The sequence below is a fragment of the Mizuhopecten yessoensis genome, unplaced genomic scaffold, assembly GCF_002113885.1.
Source record: "Mizuhopecten yessoensis strain PY_sf001 unplaced genomic scaffold, ASM211388v2 scaffold8123, whole genome shotgun sequence".
Lineage (NCBI taxonomy): Eukaryota > Metazoa > Mollusca > Bivalvia > Pectinida > Pectinidae > Mizuhopecten > Mizuhopecten yessoensis.
This window is the reverse complement of record NW_018407390.1, coordinates 1,376,360-1,394,189: the sequence shown is the minus strand read 5'-3', so window position 1 is coordinate 1,394,189 and position 17,830 is coordinate 1,376,360. Positions and strand designations below refer to the sequence as shown.

Below are 17,830 nucleotides of genomic sequence, written 5' to 3'. Positions count from 1 at the left end.
GGTACACAAAAAACCCATTACAGATGAATTTTATACAGTGTAAGTGTGGTAAAGATTTAAAACAATGGTACAATGTTAATTCCGTATTTAATCGGATACAAAGTAGGGACAGTATAAAAAATTATAAAGTATCAGAGAGGTATAAATATAAAATTTATAAAGGAGATCTGAAATATTTCATCAGCTTCAAACATCATTGATCTGCTTAATGGCACGGGCACGGTGAAAAGGAGAAGAGTGATACCCTATTCATGTATTCACATGTATACAGAAATGAACATCGGTGTCGGTTCCTGAGGAGAACAATGATACAATGCGTGTCTATCTACTTAACGCTTCTACGGAACACCTCCACATGTGTATAGGACATTCCCTGACGTTTCCCCAGAAGGATGCCTTTGATGTGTAATCAGTGAAATACAAAACCTACGAGTTTATGTCATTTGTCCAATACCTGCTTAATTCTATTAGAGCAGAACTTCAGTAGTTTTCACATTATAATTTCATAGGCTTATGGTGTTTTATCCCGTCTTTAATACATGTTTTATGAACCTATATTAGAATCAAACGGTTTTCTAATGGATTTTTATTACTCCTTGACATTTTTCTTGTAGAAATTTAAAAATAAAGCATCCTTACATGAAATACATACATTTGTACATGACCTTATCAATTCTCACGAAACGTAGCAAATGGGAATTATTCAATGTAATCTTCAAATAAATTCTTGACATTTTACATAAAATTGTGAGATTGATAGTCTAGGGCCAACACCGATAGCAATGGAAGGCAGTCACCTTCTCCCTACGTGTACTGAGCGCTCTAGTACTTTACACTAAAGCAGAAGTTATTGGAACCTTATAGGTTTCAGTAAAGAACAACCTATGTATAGATGCCTTCGTCTGTCTTACGCTCCGTTATAACCGGAACAAAGAAGTAAAGAACCACCAATCAGTCAATAAATCAATCAATCAATCAACCTCGAAACCAGGTATTTGTCATAAGCCCGGTTATAACTGAAACTGGTATATATAAAGCACAACTCATCAATCTTAGGCTCGGCTATAACCAAGTCTAAGACCTAAAGTACACTAATCAATCTTAGGAACATGTATAGCACAAACTAGGACGTAAAGCACCACATGTCAATCTTAGGACCAGCTATAGCACAAACTAGGACGTAAAGCACCACATATCAATCTTAGGCCCGGCTATAACCGAAACTACATGTAGGACGTAAAGCACCACATATCAATCTTAGGCCCGGCTATAACAGAACCTAGGACGTAAAGCATCCCATATCAATCTTAGGTCCGGCTATAACCGAAACTAGGAAGTAAAGCACCACATATCAATCATAGGTCCGGCTATAACAGAAACTAGGACGTAAAGCACCACATATCAATCTTAGGCCCGGCTATAACAGAACCTAGGACGTAAAGCATCACATATCAATCTTAGGTCCGGCTATAACCGAAACTAGGAAGTAAAGCACCACATATCAATCATAGGTCCGGCTATAACAGAAACTAGGACGTAAAGCACCACATATCAATCTAAGGACCGTCTATAACAGAAACTAGGACGTAAAGCACCACATATCAATCTTAGGTCCGGCTATAACAGAAACTAGGACGTAAAGCACCACATATCAATCATAGGCCCGGCTATAACCGAAACTACATGTAGGACATTAAAGCACCACATATCGATCATAGGCCCGGTTATAATCGAAAATAGGACATAAAGCACCACATTTCAATCTTAGGCTCGCCTATAACCGAAACTAGGACAAAAAGCACCACATATCAATCTTGAGCCCGGCTATAACCGAAACTACATGTGGGACGTAAAGCACCACATATTAATCATAGGCCCGGCAATAACAGAAACTAGGACGTAACGCAACACATATCAATCTTAGGCCCGGCTATAACAGAAATTAGGACATAAAGCACCACATATCAAGCTTGAGCCCGGCTATAACCGAAACTAGGGCAAAAAGCACCACATATCAATTATAGGCCCGGCTATAACAGAAATTAGGACATAAAGCACCACATATCAAGCTTGAGCCCGGCTATAACCGAAAATAGGACGTAAAGCACCACATGTCAATCATAGGCCCGGCTATAACCGAAAATAGGACGTAAAGCACCACATGTCAATCATAGGCCCGGCTATAACAGAAACTAGGACGTAAAGCACCACATGTCAATCATAGGCCCGGCAATAACAGAAACTCGGACGTAAAGCACCACATATCAATCTTAGGCTCGCCTATAACCGAAACTAGGACATAAAGCACCACATATCATTTTTAGGTCCGGCTATAACCGAAACTACATGTGGGACGTAAAGCACCACATATCAATCTTAGGCCCGGCTATAACAGAAACTAGGAAATAAAGCACCACATATCGATCATTTGCCCGGCTACATGTATAACCGAAACTAGGACGTAAAGCACCACATATCAATCTTAGGCCCGCCCATAACAGAAACTAGGACGTAAGGCACCATATATCAATCTTAGGTCCGGCTATAACAGAAACTAGGACGTAAGGCACCACATATCAATCTTAGGTCCGCCTATAACAGAAACTAGGACATAAAGCACCACATATCAATCTTAGGCCCGGCTATAACAGAAACTAGGAAGTAAAGCATCACATATCAATCTTAGATCCGGCTATAATAGAAACTAGGACGTAAAGCACCAGATACCAATCTTAGGTCCGGCTTTAACAGAAACTAGGACTTAAAGCACCACATATCAATCTTTGGACCGGCTATCTTTGGACCGGCTATAACAGAAACTAGGACGTAGAGCACCACATATCAAACTTAGGTCAGGCTATAACAGAAACTAGGACGTAAGGCACCACATATCAATCTTAGGTCCGGCAATCAATCTTAGGCTCGGCTATAACAGAAACTAGGACGTAAGGCACCATATATCAATCTTAGGTCCGGCTATAACAGGAACTAGGAGGTAAAGTACCACATATCAATCTTAGGCTCGGCTGTAACAGAAACTAGGAAGTAAAGCACCACATATCAATCTTAGTTCCGGCAATCAATCTTAGGCTCGGCTATAACAGAAACTAGGACGTAAAGCACCACATATCAATCTTTGGACCGGCTATAACAGAAACTAGGACGTAAAGCAACACATATCAATCTTAGGCCCGGCTATAACCGAAACTAGGACTTAAAGCACCACATATCAATCATAGGCCCGGCTATAACAGAAACTAGGACGTAAAGGACCACATATCAATCTTAGGTCCGGCAATAACAGAAACTAGGACGTAAAGCACCTCATATCAATCTTAGGTCCGGCTATAACAGAAACTAGGAAGTAAAGCACCACATATCAATCTTAGGTCCGGCTATAACAGGAACTAGGAGGTAAAGTACCACATATCAATCTTAGGCTCGGCTGTAACAGAAACTAGGACGTAAAGTCAATCATAGGTCCGGCTATAACAGAAACTAGGACGTAAAGCACCACATATCAATTATAGGCCCGGCTATAACAGAAACTAGGAAGTAAAGTACCACATATCAATCTTTGGTCCGGCTATGACAGAAATTAGGACGTAAAGCACCACATATCAATCTTAGGTCCGGCTATAACAGAATCTAGGACGTAAAGCACCACAAATCAAGCTTAGGCCCGGCTATAACCGAAACTAGGAAGTAAAGCATCACATATCAATCATAGGTCCGGCTATAACAGAATCTAGGACGTAAAGCACCACATGTCAATCAAAGGCCCGGCTTTAACCGAAACTAGGACGTAAAGCACCACATGTCAATCAAAGGCCCGGCTTTAACCGAAACTATGACGTAACGTACAACATATCAATCTTAGGTCCGGCTATACCAGAAACTAGGACGTAAAGTCAATCATAGGTCCGGCTATAATAGAAACTAGGACGTAAAGCGCCACATATCAATCAAAGCCCCGGCTATAACAGAAACTAGGACGTAAAGCACCACAAATCAATCTTAGGCCCGGCTATAACCGAAACTAGGACTTAAAGCACCACATATCAATCATAGGCCCGGCTATAACCGAAACTAGGATGTAACGCAACACATATCAATCTTAGGTCATGCTATAACAGAAACTAGGACGTAAAGCACCACATGTCAATCAAAGGCCCGGCTTTAACCGAAACTATGACGTAAAGTACCACATATCAATCTTAGGTCCGGCTATAACAGAAACTAGGAGGTAAAGTACCACATATCAATCTTAGGTCCGGCTATAACAGCAACAAGGACGTAAAGCACCACATATCAATCAAAGCCCCGGCTATAACCGAAACTAGGACGTAAAGCACCACATATCAATCTTAGGCCCGGCTATAACCGAAACTAGGATGTAACGCAACACATATCAATCTTAGGTCATGCTATAACAGAAACTAGGACGTAAAGCACCTCATGTCAATCATAGGCCCGGCTATAACAGAAACTATGACGTAAAGCACCACATATCAATCTTAGGTCCGGCAATAACAGAAACTAGGACGTAAAGCACCTCATATCAATCTTAGGTCCGGCTATAACAGAAACTAGGACGTAAAGCACCACATATCAATCTTAGGTCCGGCTATAACAGAAACTAGGAGGTAAAGTACCACATATCAATCTTAGGCTCGGCTGTAACAGAAACTAGGAAGTAAAGCACCACATATCAATCTTAGGTCCGGATATAACAGAAACTAGGAGGTAAAGTACCACATATCAATCTTAGGTCCGGCAATAACAGAAACTAGGACGCAAAGCAGCACATATCAATCTTAGGCCCGGCTATAACAAAACCTAGAACGTAAAGCACCACATATCAATCTTAGGCTCGGCTGTAACAGAAACTAGGAAGTAAAGCACCACATATCAATCTTAGGTCCGGCTATAACAGAAACTAGGACGTAAAGCACCATATATCAATCTTAGCCCCGGCTATAACAGAACCTAGGACCTAAAGCACCACATATCAATCTTAGCCCCGGCTATAACAGAACCTAGGACGTAAAGCACCACATATCAATCTTAGGTCCGGCTATAACAGAAACTAGGACGTAAAGCACCACATATCAATCTTAGGCCCGGCTATAACAGAAACTAGGACGTAAAGCACCTCATATCATTCTTAGGTCCGGCTATAACAGAACCTAGGACGTAAAGCACCACATATCAATCTTAGGCACTTCTATAACAGAAACTAGGACGTAAAGTACCCACTTGTCAATCTAGTCACCTCCTGATACTATCAAAGTCGCTGTACACTTACGCGTAGATCCGCTACGTGTACTACACTACTACAATGATCGATCGGTATACAGTCGTTGGTGTTACATGTATCTATCTATCTTACAGTACCTTTGACTTAGTTCGTTATGGAAACAGGAAGTAGAACTCTGTTCTGTGTACGCGCATACGAGTATACGTTAGAAATGTTTACTGTCAGCACAAGTAAAAAAGCAATTTAAAATTGATCAAGATATTTCATTAACCCCAGATTACACATTTCGCTTTGTAAAATACCTTCAACAACGTTGAAAGAATACGTTGTTCCTCTGGTGTTCTGCCATCTTGCCCCACATTACGTCTTCGCCTTGAAGGAGACTCGTTGTCGCTTTCATTCAAAGAGGCACCTTGCAACATTTCAAAGTCTCTGTCAAAATTATCCTCTACACCATCCCAATATGACTGGATAGCGTCTTTGACGAGTTCCATATTTGTTTCGTTCCGAATAAGGAACATTCCGACCATTACTGATATAGTTAAACAAACGAACAAACAATACAAAACTTTGATGTGGAAAAACAGCTTCTCGTTTCTGTCAGGTTGATTCGCCATATTTGATTCGATGTATTTTTCAGAGAACAAGAGACTGGTCTATTTAGTAGACAAACACATCAGAACACTAACATCTGTGGTCTACGGAGCTGTCCTATCTCACATTATTAGCAGGATTGTTGATTAAGGATTGATAACAAGGGTCATAAAAGGTGAAGTAAAATAGAGTGCGGATAACATTTAACAGACATGGCCAGGTTACAATAAAATACACAAAATGTTATTGTGCTGAATTCTATGAATAAAATCTGAAACAAAACGATCCGTACACGTGTTGTAACATTGTATCGTCAGAAACACAACTATTGGCTTATATACCGCTTTCTGCTTATGATGTCAAACAAATAATTCGCTTTACTCATGATCAGTCAAGATAACAATGCTTTAAGACTTTCTATTCTAACCTTTCTCCTTATATAGGCCTTAATAAACACCTAATTATCCATTATCAAATCACATATGATAAGTAACGAACATTACCTCCCCTTTACTTGAACGTGATGTTTGCCATACGTGTGAGTATTAACATATAAGTTGAAACCCGATAAGAGTTTCCGGAATACCCTGTAACGAATATTATTAACATAGTTGTACACGTAGCAGCTAGATGTACCCAGTTTTCAATTAAAAACTGAAATATCCTGTTAAAACGGCTACACTTAACTAAATAGGATGTTGCCATCATAAATACACAACAACGTTTTAGGGGAAAGATTTCATGTAATCCTAATTTTGGTTTTAATGCACAATTAAGAATCTTTTCGAAATATTGAAAATGCGATCACAACATAAAAACAAAACAAAAAAGTTTCACTTTCCTGGACACGATCAGACGGTTGTCGCTGAACATTTTTACTGCATTATTATCAATATTTTGTTTGTAAAGCTTTGAATATGGCTTCATACGAACATGATGTTAATCATCCCAAATCTCTTCCCGTCGGAAATAGCCTTACGACTTCTCTGTGTATTTCCAGACGAGTAAAACATGACATCGTCAATTGATCCATACAGAAACATTATTATGATAGGTTTAGCTACAAGCTTTTAAGTTCTTTTATTGATGGTATTTATGAAAGCTCCAAATATCTTCAAGAATACCGTAACAGTTTTATAGGTTTTAAATTGTAAAATATTGCTGAAGCTCACCGCAAATCCATCTGCAACGGGTCAACGTTGTATACCGGCACTCCAAACAATGTGGTTCTTACGTTCAGAATGTTCCATCAACCTTCATGGAAGCAATCTATTTGATTTAATTAACATCGTCATAATCCGTATTTCATATGCGTGTTCAATCACGTCACATCTTTATTCATTAGTAAAAGAAATTAGTGTTTTGTTATCCCAGATAAAATTACAAAAAAAAAAAAAATGAATTGAAAGTTAGATTAACTTTCAGCGATGAAAAATATAAAGAGCAAATCTGATTAATACAGATCATCCAACTCTACAACAAAGAATAACTGCAAATCCTAAATATGATTTTCTCACATGATGCTTGAAATATATCAATATATACGATTTCTCTATACTGAAATCAACGATCCATTTCCCAACTTGCAATGTAGTTCTTCTCTCTCAAAAACTAATAAAAAGTACAAGCGTCCGAGTAACCGATAGGGAAATTCAAACGTATGCATGTCATTGTATCGGATCACGATTCTGTTGTTTTTATTAGGTGATAAAAATCTTTTATAGCTAGTACATCTCTGTGGTGTAAGAGGTACAGTAAACAGACTGAAAACGACCCACTCTCGTTTTGAACAACAGCAATGTGGCAACAATATGGCAATGCTATAGGTGATAGCGTAGTGAAGTGTCGTTTAATGAATTTTGTCGTGTACTTCTAATTGTGTCTTGTTTGGCTATAAAAGTACACATTTGATAATGCCGAGGGAACCCCATACCCCCCAGGAACATTCTTGTAATTTAAACGTGCATGACTAGAACTTTTATGTTTGAAAAGGACGTTTATATACAGTAAGTTTAGTTTTACTAAGGATGGGCGCCACTGTTGGCCTTCTGGTGGCTATCACCGATACGTTAAGGTTTTTGTATATACATGTACATACCATGGGGTTGTGCCATCATGATATTATATGAAATTAAAGTCAGCTTGGAAACCGTTCGGTAATATGAGGAGTTAAAGTGGGGACAAAATAACAATGATTCACTTTTTAACAAATAACATGCTATTTTTTGAAAGATTCTTCGTAATTTTGATGAATTGTGTAACACTTAAGCTGCCAACAAAAAATAATGGCTGAAAAAGTAGCACATAGTTGATAAGTAGGTCACTGTGACCTTGTTGTATATGTTATGTCAATTACTGTCAACAATTCTTCCCATTTTGTGCTTAAATACACATGAACCCGTCTGTATCACTTAGCGTTTTGAGATGGTGAGAATATGATACATGTACCATTATTAGTACTAATTCCATATGAATAAATAGATATTAACCAATTTGGATTGTGTTTTCACACAAAATTGTAAAAACAAAGAGAAAAATAACACAACACGTTTAAACCCCCTCTAACCTACCTCATGTAAAGAAAAAATAGCATAAGATGTTAACACCCCCACTAACCTACCTCCTAGAGAAAAAGTAACACAACACGTTTACACCCCCACTAACCTATGTTGTACCTCCTAGAGAAATAACAACAAACAGTCATCAAATAGGAATTAACCTCCACTTCGAATCGTAAAATATCAGCAAAATCCTCCATGGCAATTGACCTTCAAATTCTCCAATAAATTCCACAAAAATCCTAATCCATTTCGGCGTGACACGATAGCCTTGGATTACCCTTTACTTCGTTCGCTAAAAGGTAGCGAGAGCTCGTACCGGCGAAATCAAAATTTAAAAAATCACCTTGACCTACTTTCTTCGGAACCTTTCGATTCACACTCGTCTGGTATTAGCGCTGTTTCCAACAGAAGAGTTTCGAGGGGATGCAGAAGTGATGAGCTTTAATACAGATCTTTTACAAGTGTGATGGATGCGCTACACAGACACGTTTGGCACTGGGTGATGAATACGGGCTCTTAATTTGAATTTCAGGAGATTATTACTTTTTTTAAAAATCAATATCTTGATAACAGAAACATGATATCAACAGCTATTTTGAAAAAAAGTATACAATTAACTTTAGTTGATTCCCTTATGTTATCGGTAATTTTAGCTGTGTTAGACTCCCATTGCGTATGTCATGGTAATGGTAACGGTAAATACTAGTTGTGTTAGATTACCATTGTGTTTGTCAATGGTAATGGTAACGGTAATTACTAGTTGTGTTAGATTACCATTGTGTTTGTCAATGGTAATGGTAATGGTTAATACTAGTTGTGTTAAACTCCCATTGTGTTTGTCAATGGTAATGGTAATGGTTAATACTAGTTGTGTTAGATTTCCATTGTGTTTGTCAATGGTAATGGTAATGGTAATGGTTAATACTAGTTGTGTTAGACTCCCATTGTGTATGGCATGGTAATGGTAATGGTAAATACTAGTTGTGTTAGATTCCCATTGCGTATGTCATGGTAACGGTAATGGTAAATACTAGGGGTGTTAGATTCCCATTACGTATGTCAATGGTAATGGTAATGTTAATGGTTAATACTAGTTGTGTTAGATTTCCATCGCGTATGCTAATGGTAATGGTAATGGTAAATACTAGTTCTATTAGATTTCCATCGCGTATGTCAATGGTAATGGTAATGGTAAATACTAGGAGTGTTAGATTCCCATTACGTATGTCAATGGTAATGGTAACGGTAAACACGAGGTGTTTTAGATTCCCATAGCGTATGTCAATGATAATGGTAATGGTAAATACTAGTTGTGTTAGATTCCATTGCGTATGTCACTGGTAATGGTAATGGTAAATACTAGTTGTTTTAGATACCAATTGCGTGTGTCATGGTAATGGTAATGGTAAATACTAGTTCTATTAGATTCCCATTGTGTATGTCATGGTAATGGTAAATACTAGTTGTGTTAGATTCCCATTGCATATGTCATGGTAATGGTAATGGTAAATACTAGGTGTGTTAGATTCCCATTACGTATGTCAATGTTAATGGTAACGGTAAACACGAGGTGTTTTAGATTCCCATAGCGTATGTTAATGATAATGGTAATGGTAAATACTAGTTGCATTAGATTCCCATTGCGTATGTCATGGTAATGGTAAATACTAGTTGTGTTAGATTCCCATTGTGTATGTCAATGGTAACGGTACATACTACACTGTAGGTGTGTTAGATTCCAATTGTGTATGTCAATGGTAATGGAAATGGTAAATACTAGGTGTGTTAGATGCCCATTGTGTATGTCAATGGTAATGGTAACGGTAAATACTAGTTGTGTTATATTCCCATTGTATATGTCATGGTAATGGTAAATACTAGTTGTGTTAGATTCCCATTGCGTATGTCATGGTAATGGTAAATACTAGTTGTGTTTGATTCCCATTGCGTATATCATGGTAATGGTAATGGTAAATACTAGGTGTGTTAGATTCCCATTGCGTATGTCATGGTAACGGTAATGGTAAATACTAGGTGTGTTAGATTCCCATTGCGTATGTCATGGTAACGGTAATGGTAAATACTAGTTGTGTTAGATTACCATTGCGTATATCACTGGTAATGGCAATGGTAAATACTGGTTGTATTAGATTCCCATTGTGTATGTCAATGGTAATGGTAATGATAAATATTAGCTGTGTTAGATTCCCATTGCGTATGTCAATGGTAATGGTAATGGTAAATACTAGTTGTGTTAGATTCCCATTGCGTATATCACTGGTAATGGCAATGGTAAATACTAGTTGTATTAGATTCCCATTGTGTATGTCAATGGTAATGGTAATGATAAATATTAGTTGTGTTAGATTCCCATTGCGTATGTCATGGTAATGGTAATGGTAAATACTTGTTGTGTTAGATTCCCATTGCGTATGTCAATGGTAATGGTAATGGTAAATACTAGTTGCATTAGATACCCATTGGGTATGTCATGGTAATGGTAAATACTCGTTGTGTTAGATTCCCATTGCGTATGCCATTGGTTGTTTTTAGCTATGCTAGATTCCAATTGCGTATGTCATTTGTTGGTTTTAGCTGTGTTAGATTCCCATAACGTATGTCATTGGTTGTTTTTAGCTATGTTAGATTCTTATTGCGTATGTCATTGGTTGTTTTTAGTTGTTAGATTCCCATTGCGTATGTCACTAGTTGTTTTTAGTTGTTAGATTCCCATTGCGTATGTCATTGGTTGTTTTTAGAAGTGTTGGATTTCCATTGCGTAAGTCACTGGCTGTTTTTAGTAGTGTTAGATTCCCACTGTGGAAGTCACTGGTTGTTTTTGGCTGTTAGATTCCCATTGCGTATGTCATTGGTTGTTTTTAGTTGTGTAAGATTTCCACTGTGTAAGTCACTGGCTGTTTTTAGTAGTGTTAGATTCCCGTTGTGTATTTCACTGGTTGCTTTTAGTAGTGTTAAATTCCCATTGGGTATGTCACTGGTTGTTTTTAGCTATGTTAGATTCCCATTGCGTATGTCTTTGGTTGTTTTTAGCTGTATTAGATTCCCATTGCGTATGCTATTGGTTGTTTTTAGCTGTTAGATTTCCATTGCGTATGTCATTGGTTGTTTTTAGCTTTGTTAGATTCCCATAGCGTATGTCATTGGTTGTTTTTAGCTTTGTTAGATTCCCATTGGGTATGTCACTGGTTGTTTTTAGTAGTGTTAGATTCCCACTGTGTAAGTCACTGGTTGTTTTTAGTAGTGTTAGATTCCCATTGTGTAAGTCACTGGTTGTTTTAGTAGTGTTAGATTCCAACTGTGTATGTCACTGGTTGTTTTTAGTAGTGTTAGATTCCCACTGTGTAAGTCACTGGTTGTTTTTAGTAGTGTTAGATTCCCATTGGGTATGTCACTGGTTGTTTTTAGTAGTGTTTGATTAACATTGGGTATTTCACTTGGTATTTTTAGCCGAGGTTGATTCAAATGATTATAGTGTATGCCATTAATTCTGATGCTTGGGTTACTAGAACGTTGTTGCTGTGACTGATTCATGTCCGTATTCCCATCATGCATTTTTTTTGTCACCGGGTATTTTAGCTAGCTATAGCTGTATATTCCAATGATTATATCACAAGAAATGTTAGCTACAGTTGACTCTCATTACGTACTACATACATGAATGTTATTGAGAGTTTTGAAGAAGACGCAAGGTATCATAAAATATAGCTTCTGTTATTTTGGAGGTCGTTGTACAAAGTAGTATGCATGCATAATATATCTCGATGATCGTTGTTTTAAATCTTAGTGCGTACATCTTTATCTTTGAGATTGAATTATCAAAGGAAATAGTTCATGTGCTTAGAGTTCATAACGACCAACACTATAGCCTACTACATTTTGTACATTTGTATATTAGCAGATACCAATGATTCCTCAAATAGTAGCCCCGTCACTCTTAATACCTTAGTACCTCGTACCAGTCGAACTATTACGTGAAACATTCACGATGAGTTATATTTTGAATCAATATGAATTATCACTGTCTGACGTATTAAGTTGCTTCTACCTAACAAAACAATCATTTACAATTATTAGCTACACAGGTAGAACCTTTCAAAATGTATGATGTCAATACATTATTGTTGTCCTAAAGTAAGGTCGTTAAGTGCATTTGCCTTAATTTTCTCCCGGAATTCAATATATTATTTCAGAAATGCGGGTATGAATAATAGAAAACATTTCCACAAATGTCAATCTATAGCTCTATTATATTTAAGATGTATGCATAGAAAACCAACTGGTTTTATAACAAACCCTGATTGTCCAGGGCTAATACGCGAAACCATTTATGGTTCCATTATATTCAAGTAGATCCATTAAAAATCAACACTTTTTATAACAAAACAGGATTTATTTTCAGCTAATATGGAACTTTCAAACACTTGAGAATGAGTGCATTCCTGTTCCTTCATTTCCGTTCATTGGTAACAATTGGCCATATCAGTCGAGGTTGAGTTCTGGCTGCTGTCAATGACTTGTTGTGGATATTGACAATTTCGATACAGTTGTGTGAGTTAACTGCAGGATGACGCTTTGACACTAATCCGTGTTTTTATTTAATTTAGAATGATGTAATCACATGCTTTTTCTGTAAACCTCGTTAAAAGTCTCGAACATGTACCAGAAAGGTGTTTTTAGCTATTGGATCTATAGCTACAGTATTAGACGAAAATTACTGTTCTATATATCAGACTACTATATTACAGTGTTAATTCTGGGGTAGACTATAGGGCCTACCCAACTTTTCTACAACACTAAACTTAAGACATAAGAATGAAATAGATTAGCTAGGGCATTCGGTGCAGTCAATTGATCATGAAAAGCATGTGGAACAGTGTGTATTTCTTGACAGGTAGGTGTTGCATGTTGGCTTCTACCGGGTTGTCAAACACCACGGACCCAGACACAAAATAATTATAAAATCGGATACGGACGTAAACAATTCGGATTTCAATTAATAAATCTTTAAAATAAAATATATCGTTTACGAGAAAAAAGGAATGAAAAAGAGAGAAATGAAACTGTATAGCCGGAAATAGCTTCGTAATCATTTGCCACCAAGAAGTGGCTCCGTATTAACATTAATATTTAATCAGGCTGCCTACACTCGTACAATTAGGATAGCCGAGAAAAGAGAACCCAGCCTTTTGAATGTGCTTGATGCACCGCGAACATCTAGCAGCTATTGGCATCATAGGAAACACTTAATATTTACCCTCTATTCTATAGGCCATAACAATCGTTATATCTCCACCGCTGAGAATTCGAGACGGAATTTTACAACCTAATAACAGAAATCTAGAAGCCGTGGTGTAAACGGTAACACGCAAGAAACAAATTCCTCAAAACCTTTTGTCTGGTGTTGAACTTTTTTGAATTTGAACTCCGTAAGGTATGTCCTCATTAAGGGGGATACACGTAGTATAAGTTGAAGAAGCAAGGAATGAATCATTCACAGGTAATATTCTTTTACTGAAATACAATTATTTATTTTGGTATTCTAGCTGTTCTGCCAGATCGATGTATCTCTTGTTTTTCCAAAATTAATGACAATAAATACTTATACCAAAGTTCAAAGTAAAACAGCCTGACTTATCACATATCATGATTTTTCACTCTTGCGACATATTTCTGTAATTTGCCGTTGTCGTATCCTTAAAGACAAATATCATGGCGGCACGACGAGAGACATATTACCACGTAGTTTATCATGGAATTTGTGTCAATGTCTTCCATGACAAATGGAAATTTACATAGACTTATATACACACATATTAGTGACGTACAACAGCCGGGTACTGATATAGACTCACATATATTAGTGACGTACAACAGTCGGGTACTGATATAGACTCACATATATAAGTGACGTACAACAGCCGGGTACTGATATAGACTCAAATACAATGTATATATAAGTGACGAACAACAAACGGGTACTTATATAGACTCACATACAATGTATATATTAGTGACGTACAACAGCCGGGTACTGTTATAGACTCACATACAATGTATATATAAGTGACGTACAACAGCCGGGTACTGATATAGACTCACATATAATGTACATTTGTATATATTAGTGACGTACAACAGCCGGGTACTGATATAGATTCACATACAATATATATTAGTGACGTACACGGACGGGTACTGATATAGACTCACATACAGTGTATATATATTAGTGACGTACAACAGACGGGTACTTATATAGACTCACATACAATGTATATATTAGTGACGTACAACTGCCGGGTACTGATATAGACTCACATACAATGCATATATTAGTGACGTACAACAGCCGGGTACTGATATAGACTCACATACAATGTATATATAAGTGACGTACAACAGACGGGTACTGATATAGACTCACATACATATGTACAATGTATATATTAGTGACGTACTACAGCCGGGTACTGATATAGACTCACAGATATTAGTGACTTACATGTAATGTAGTCGTGTACTTACAAAGTACATAGACTCCCACACATTTTGTAGATTAGTGAAATTATTCATCATGACTTGTGACTTTTTTTTTATAAACTAACGCATACATTTTGGTGGGGGAAAACCCATATATATGTGTGTATTAGAATTGGCATTGATTGTTGTGAGATATCCTAAGATAAGGCTATTGTGAAACTCAATTTGATCTTAAACTAGACCACATGTTCTTAAATACAATGTAATATACATTTTCCCTCCATACGATAGTCACTCTTTATAAATGGGCCACAAACTTTAATTTGTAGTATGTGGGGAGGGGATGTCTATGAAGCCAAAGCTTCAGGTTAATTCTTATTTCATTTCCCCTACCCCTCCTTTTTCAAACCAAGACAATCAGAAGAGAAATAAATCAATAGTGAGCAAGAAAAAAATCCTTTCTGTTGCTTCATAGGCTAGGCTAACAAAGAAGGAATAAAACACAATTAATCAGCTCTTAAATGGAACGCTTTGCTATTATCACTAAGGCAGAGGTATCCTTAAATTAAACAGTTTATGTTCCTTTTCTGTTGTGTAGATCAAGGTTCTATCCAACAGGTATAAAATACTCGCCTCCCCAAAAAACAGCAATTCAGATAATTGGAATGTGCACATGCACACATGCATACCAAAATATTTTTTACCCCTCAAAAGGCAGGAGTGATTTTGAGAAAACTTATTTCTACGGCCTTGATGTGGTATCATTAATCGTGAGGTAATCTGGAGAAGTGGGCATCTGAGTTCACTAAGTCAGTATTTTGGTTAACAACCCAGGTATCTGTTTTTGTTTATATTTTCTATTAATTCTTTCCCCTTATCAAACCCTTACACACACAGCTACAGCATCAGTCAGTGCTTCAATTAGTAATATTAATACAATGAAATTTGCCCATGTTATAATATTGAGGTATCAATTTTTGATCCCCACATATGTTACTTTCAACAAATATCATTCTTAAAGACACCAAGATAATTTTACCATAAAAAAATTGTAAAGGTCAGTTAGCTTATCATGATTTTTTTGCAAGAAATGGATAATTATATAAATATAACCGACAGAAATGTTGGAAAATGTTTTATGTGTTCTGAATATCATGATAGTTCAACTAAAAATGAAGTCGAACAAATCTATTGAAAAAGTTTTTCATTTCCGAAAAGAAAATAATACTTTCTAGGACTTTCATGAGAAATAATAAAGATGAAAGAAACAAAATATAAGCAACAACAGTTTTCAAGAGTAAAAACTCAGCAGGAAAAGACTGGGATTCAAATCCTCAACTTCAGGTTGCTCTAGATAAATATAACTGATCCAGTTACCTGGTCAACAATAGTGTCCTGGCTCAAATGTTGTTTATTTTCATTCAAATGGAAGTTAAGGGGTGGTTACAATTGTAACAGGAGAGGAAAAATGCACGGCCAGACTGGGGTTCGAACCCAGGACCCTCCGAACTCTATTTTGACGGATGCTCTACCAGTTGAGCTATCTGGTCGCCGACAATCCACAATTCATCGAAACAGTGATCCTATTGTGAAAGACTTGAGGCATGTCATTCATATTTTCTTTTTCAATTGGAATGGTAGCATTTATCAATATTGTGGTAACACAGATAGGTGTAGAGTACCTAGGAACACAGATAGGTGTAGAGTACCTAGGAACACAGATAGGTGTAGAGTACCTAGGAACACAGATAGGTGTAGAGTACCTAGGAACACAGATAGGTGTAGAGTACCTAGGAACACAGATAGGTGTAGAGTACCTAGGAACACAGATAGGTGTAGAGTACCTAGGAACACAGATAGGTGTAGAGTACCTAGGAACACAGATAGGTGTAGAGTACCTAGGAACACAGATAGGTGTAGAGTACCTAGGAACACAGATAGGTGTAGAGTACCTAGGAACACAGATAGGTGTAGAGTACCTAGGAACACAGATAGGTGTAGAGTACCTAGGAACACAGATAGGTGTAGAGTACCTAGGAACACAGATAGGTGTAGAGTACCTAGGAACACAGATAGGTGTAGAGTACCTAGGAACACAGATAGGTGTAGAGTACCTAGGAACACAGATAGGTGTAGAGTACCTAGGAACACAGATAGGTGTAGAGTACCTAGGAACACAGATAGGTGTAGAGTACCTAGGAACACAGATAGGTGTAGAGTACCTAGGAACACAGATAGGTGTAGAGTACCTAGGAACACAGATAGGTGTAGAGTACCTAGGAACACAGATAGGTGTAGAGTACCTAGGAACACAGATAGGTGTAGAGTACCTAGGAACACAGATAGGTGTAGAGTACCTAGGAACACAGATAGGTGTAGAGTACCTAGGAACACAGATAGGTGTAGAGTACCTAGGAACACAGATAGGTGTAGAGTACCTAGGAACACAGATAGGTGTAGAGTACCTAGGAACACAGATAGGTGTAGAGTACCTAGGAACACAGATAGGTGTAGAGTACCTAGGAACACAGATAGGTGTAGAGTACCTAGGAACACAGATAGGTGTAGAGTACCTAGGAACACAGATAGGTGTAGAGTACCTAGGAACACAGATAGGTGTAGAGTACCTAGGAACACAGATAGGTGTAGAGTACCTAGGAACACAGATAGGTGTAGAGTACCTAGGAACACAGATAGGTGTAGAGTACCTAGGAACACAGATAGGTGTAGAGTACCTAGGAACACAGATAGGTGTAGAGTACCTAGGAACACAGATAGGTGTAGAGTACCTAGGAACACAGATAGGTGTAGAGTACCTAGGAACACAGATAGGTGTAGAGTACCTAGGAACACAGATAGGTGTAGAGTACCTAGGAACACAGATAGGTGTAGAGTACCTAGGAACACAGATAGG

At 37.6% G+C, this 17,830-nt stretch overlaps 1 protein-coding gene across 5 annotated transcripts in view; it reads right to left on the bottom strand.

The window, feature by feature from the left end:
* Nucleotides 1-17,830, bottom strand: part of LOC110455009 (collagen alpha-1(I) chain-like) — a 216,320-nt gene that overhangs the window by 89,414 nt on the left and 109,076 nt on the right. For 4 of the 5 annotated variants that reach the window (XM_021504877.1, XM_021504878.1, XM_021504880.1 and 1 more), the window contains exon 1: nt 5,563-5,966. The exons of the other annotated variant lie outside the window; for it this stretch is intronic. In XM_021504877.1, coding sequence (XP_021360552.1) covers nt 5,563-5,877 — 315 coding nt within the window. In that variant the 5' untranslated portion in view covers nt 5,878-5,966. Of the gene's footprint in view, nt 1-5,562; nt 5,967-17,830 lie in introns of those variants that run through there. 5 annotated transcript variants of the gene reach the window in all.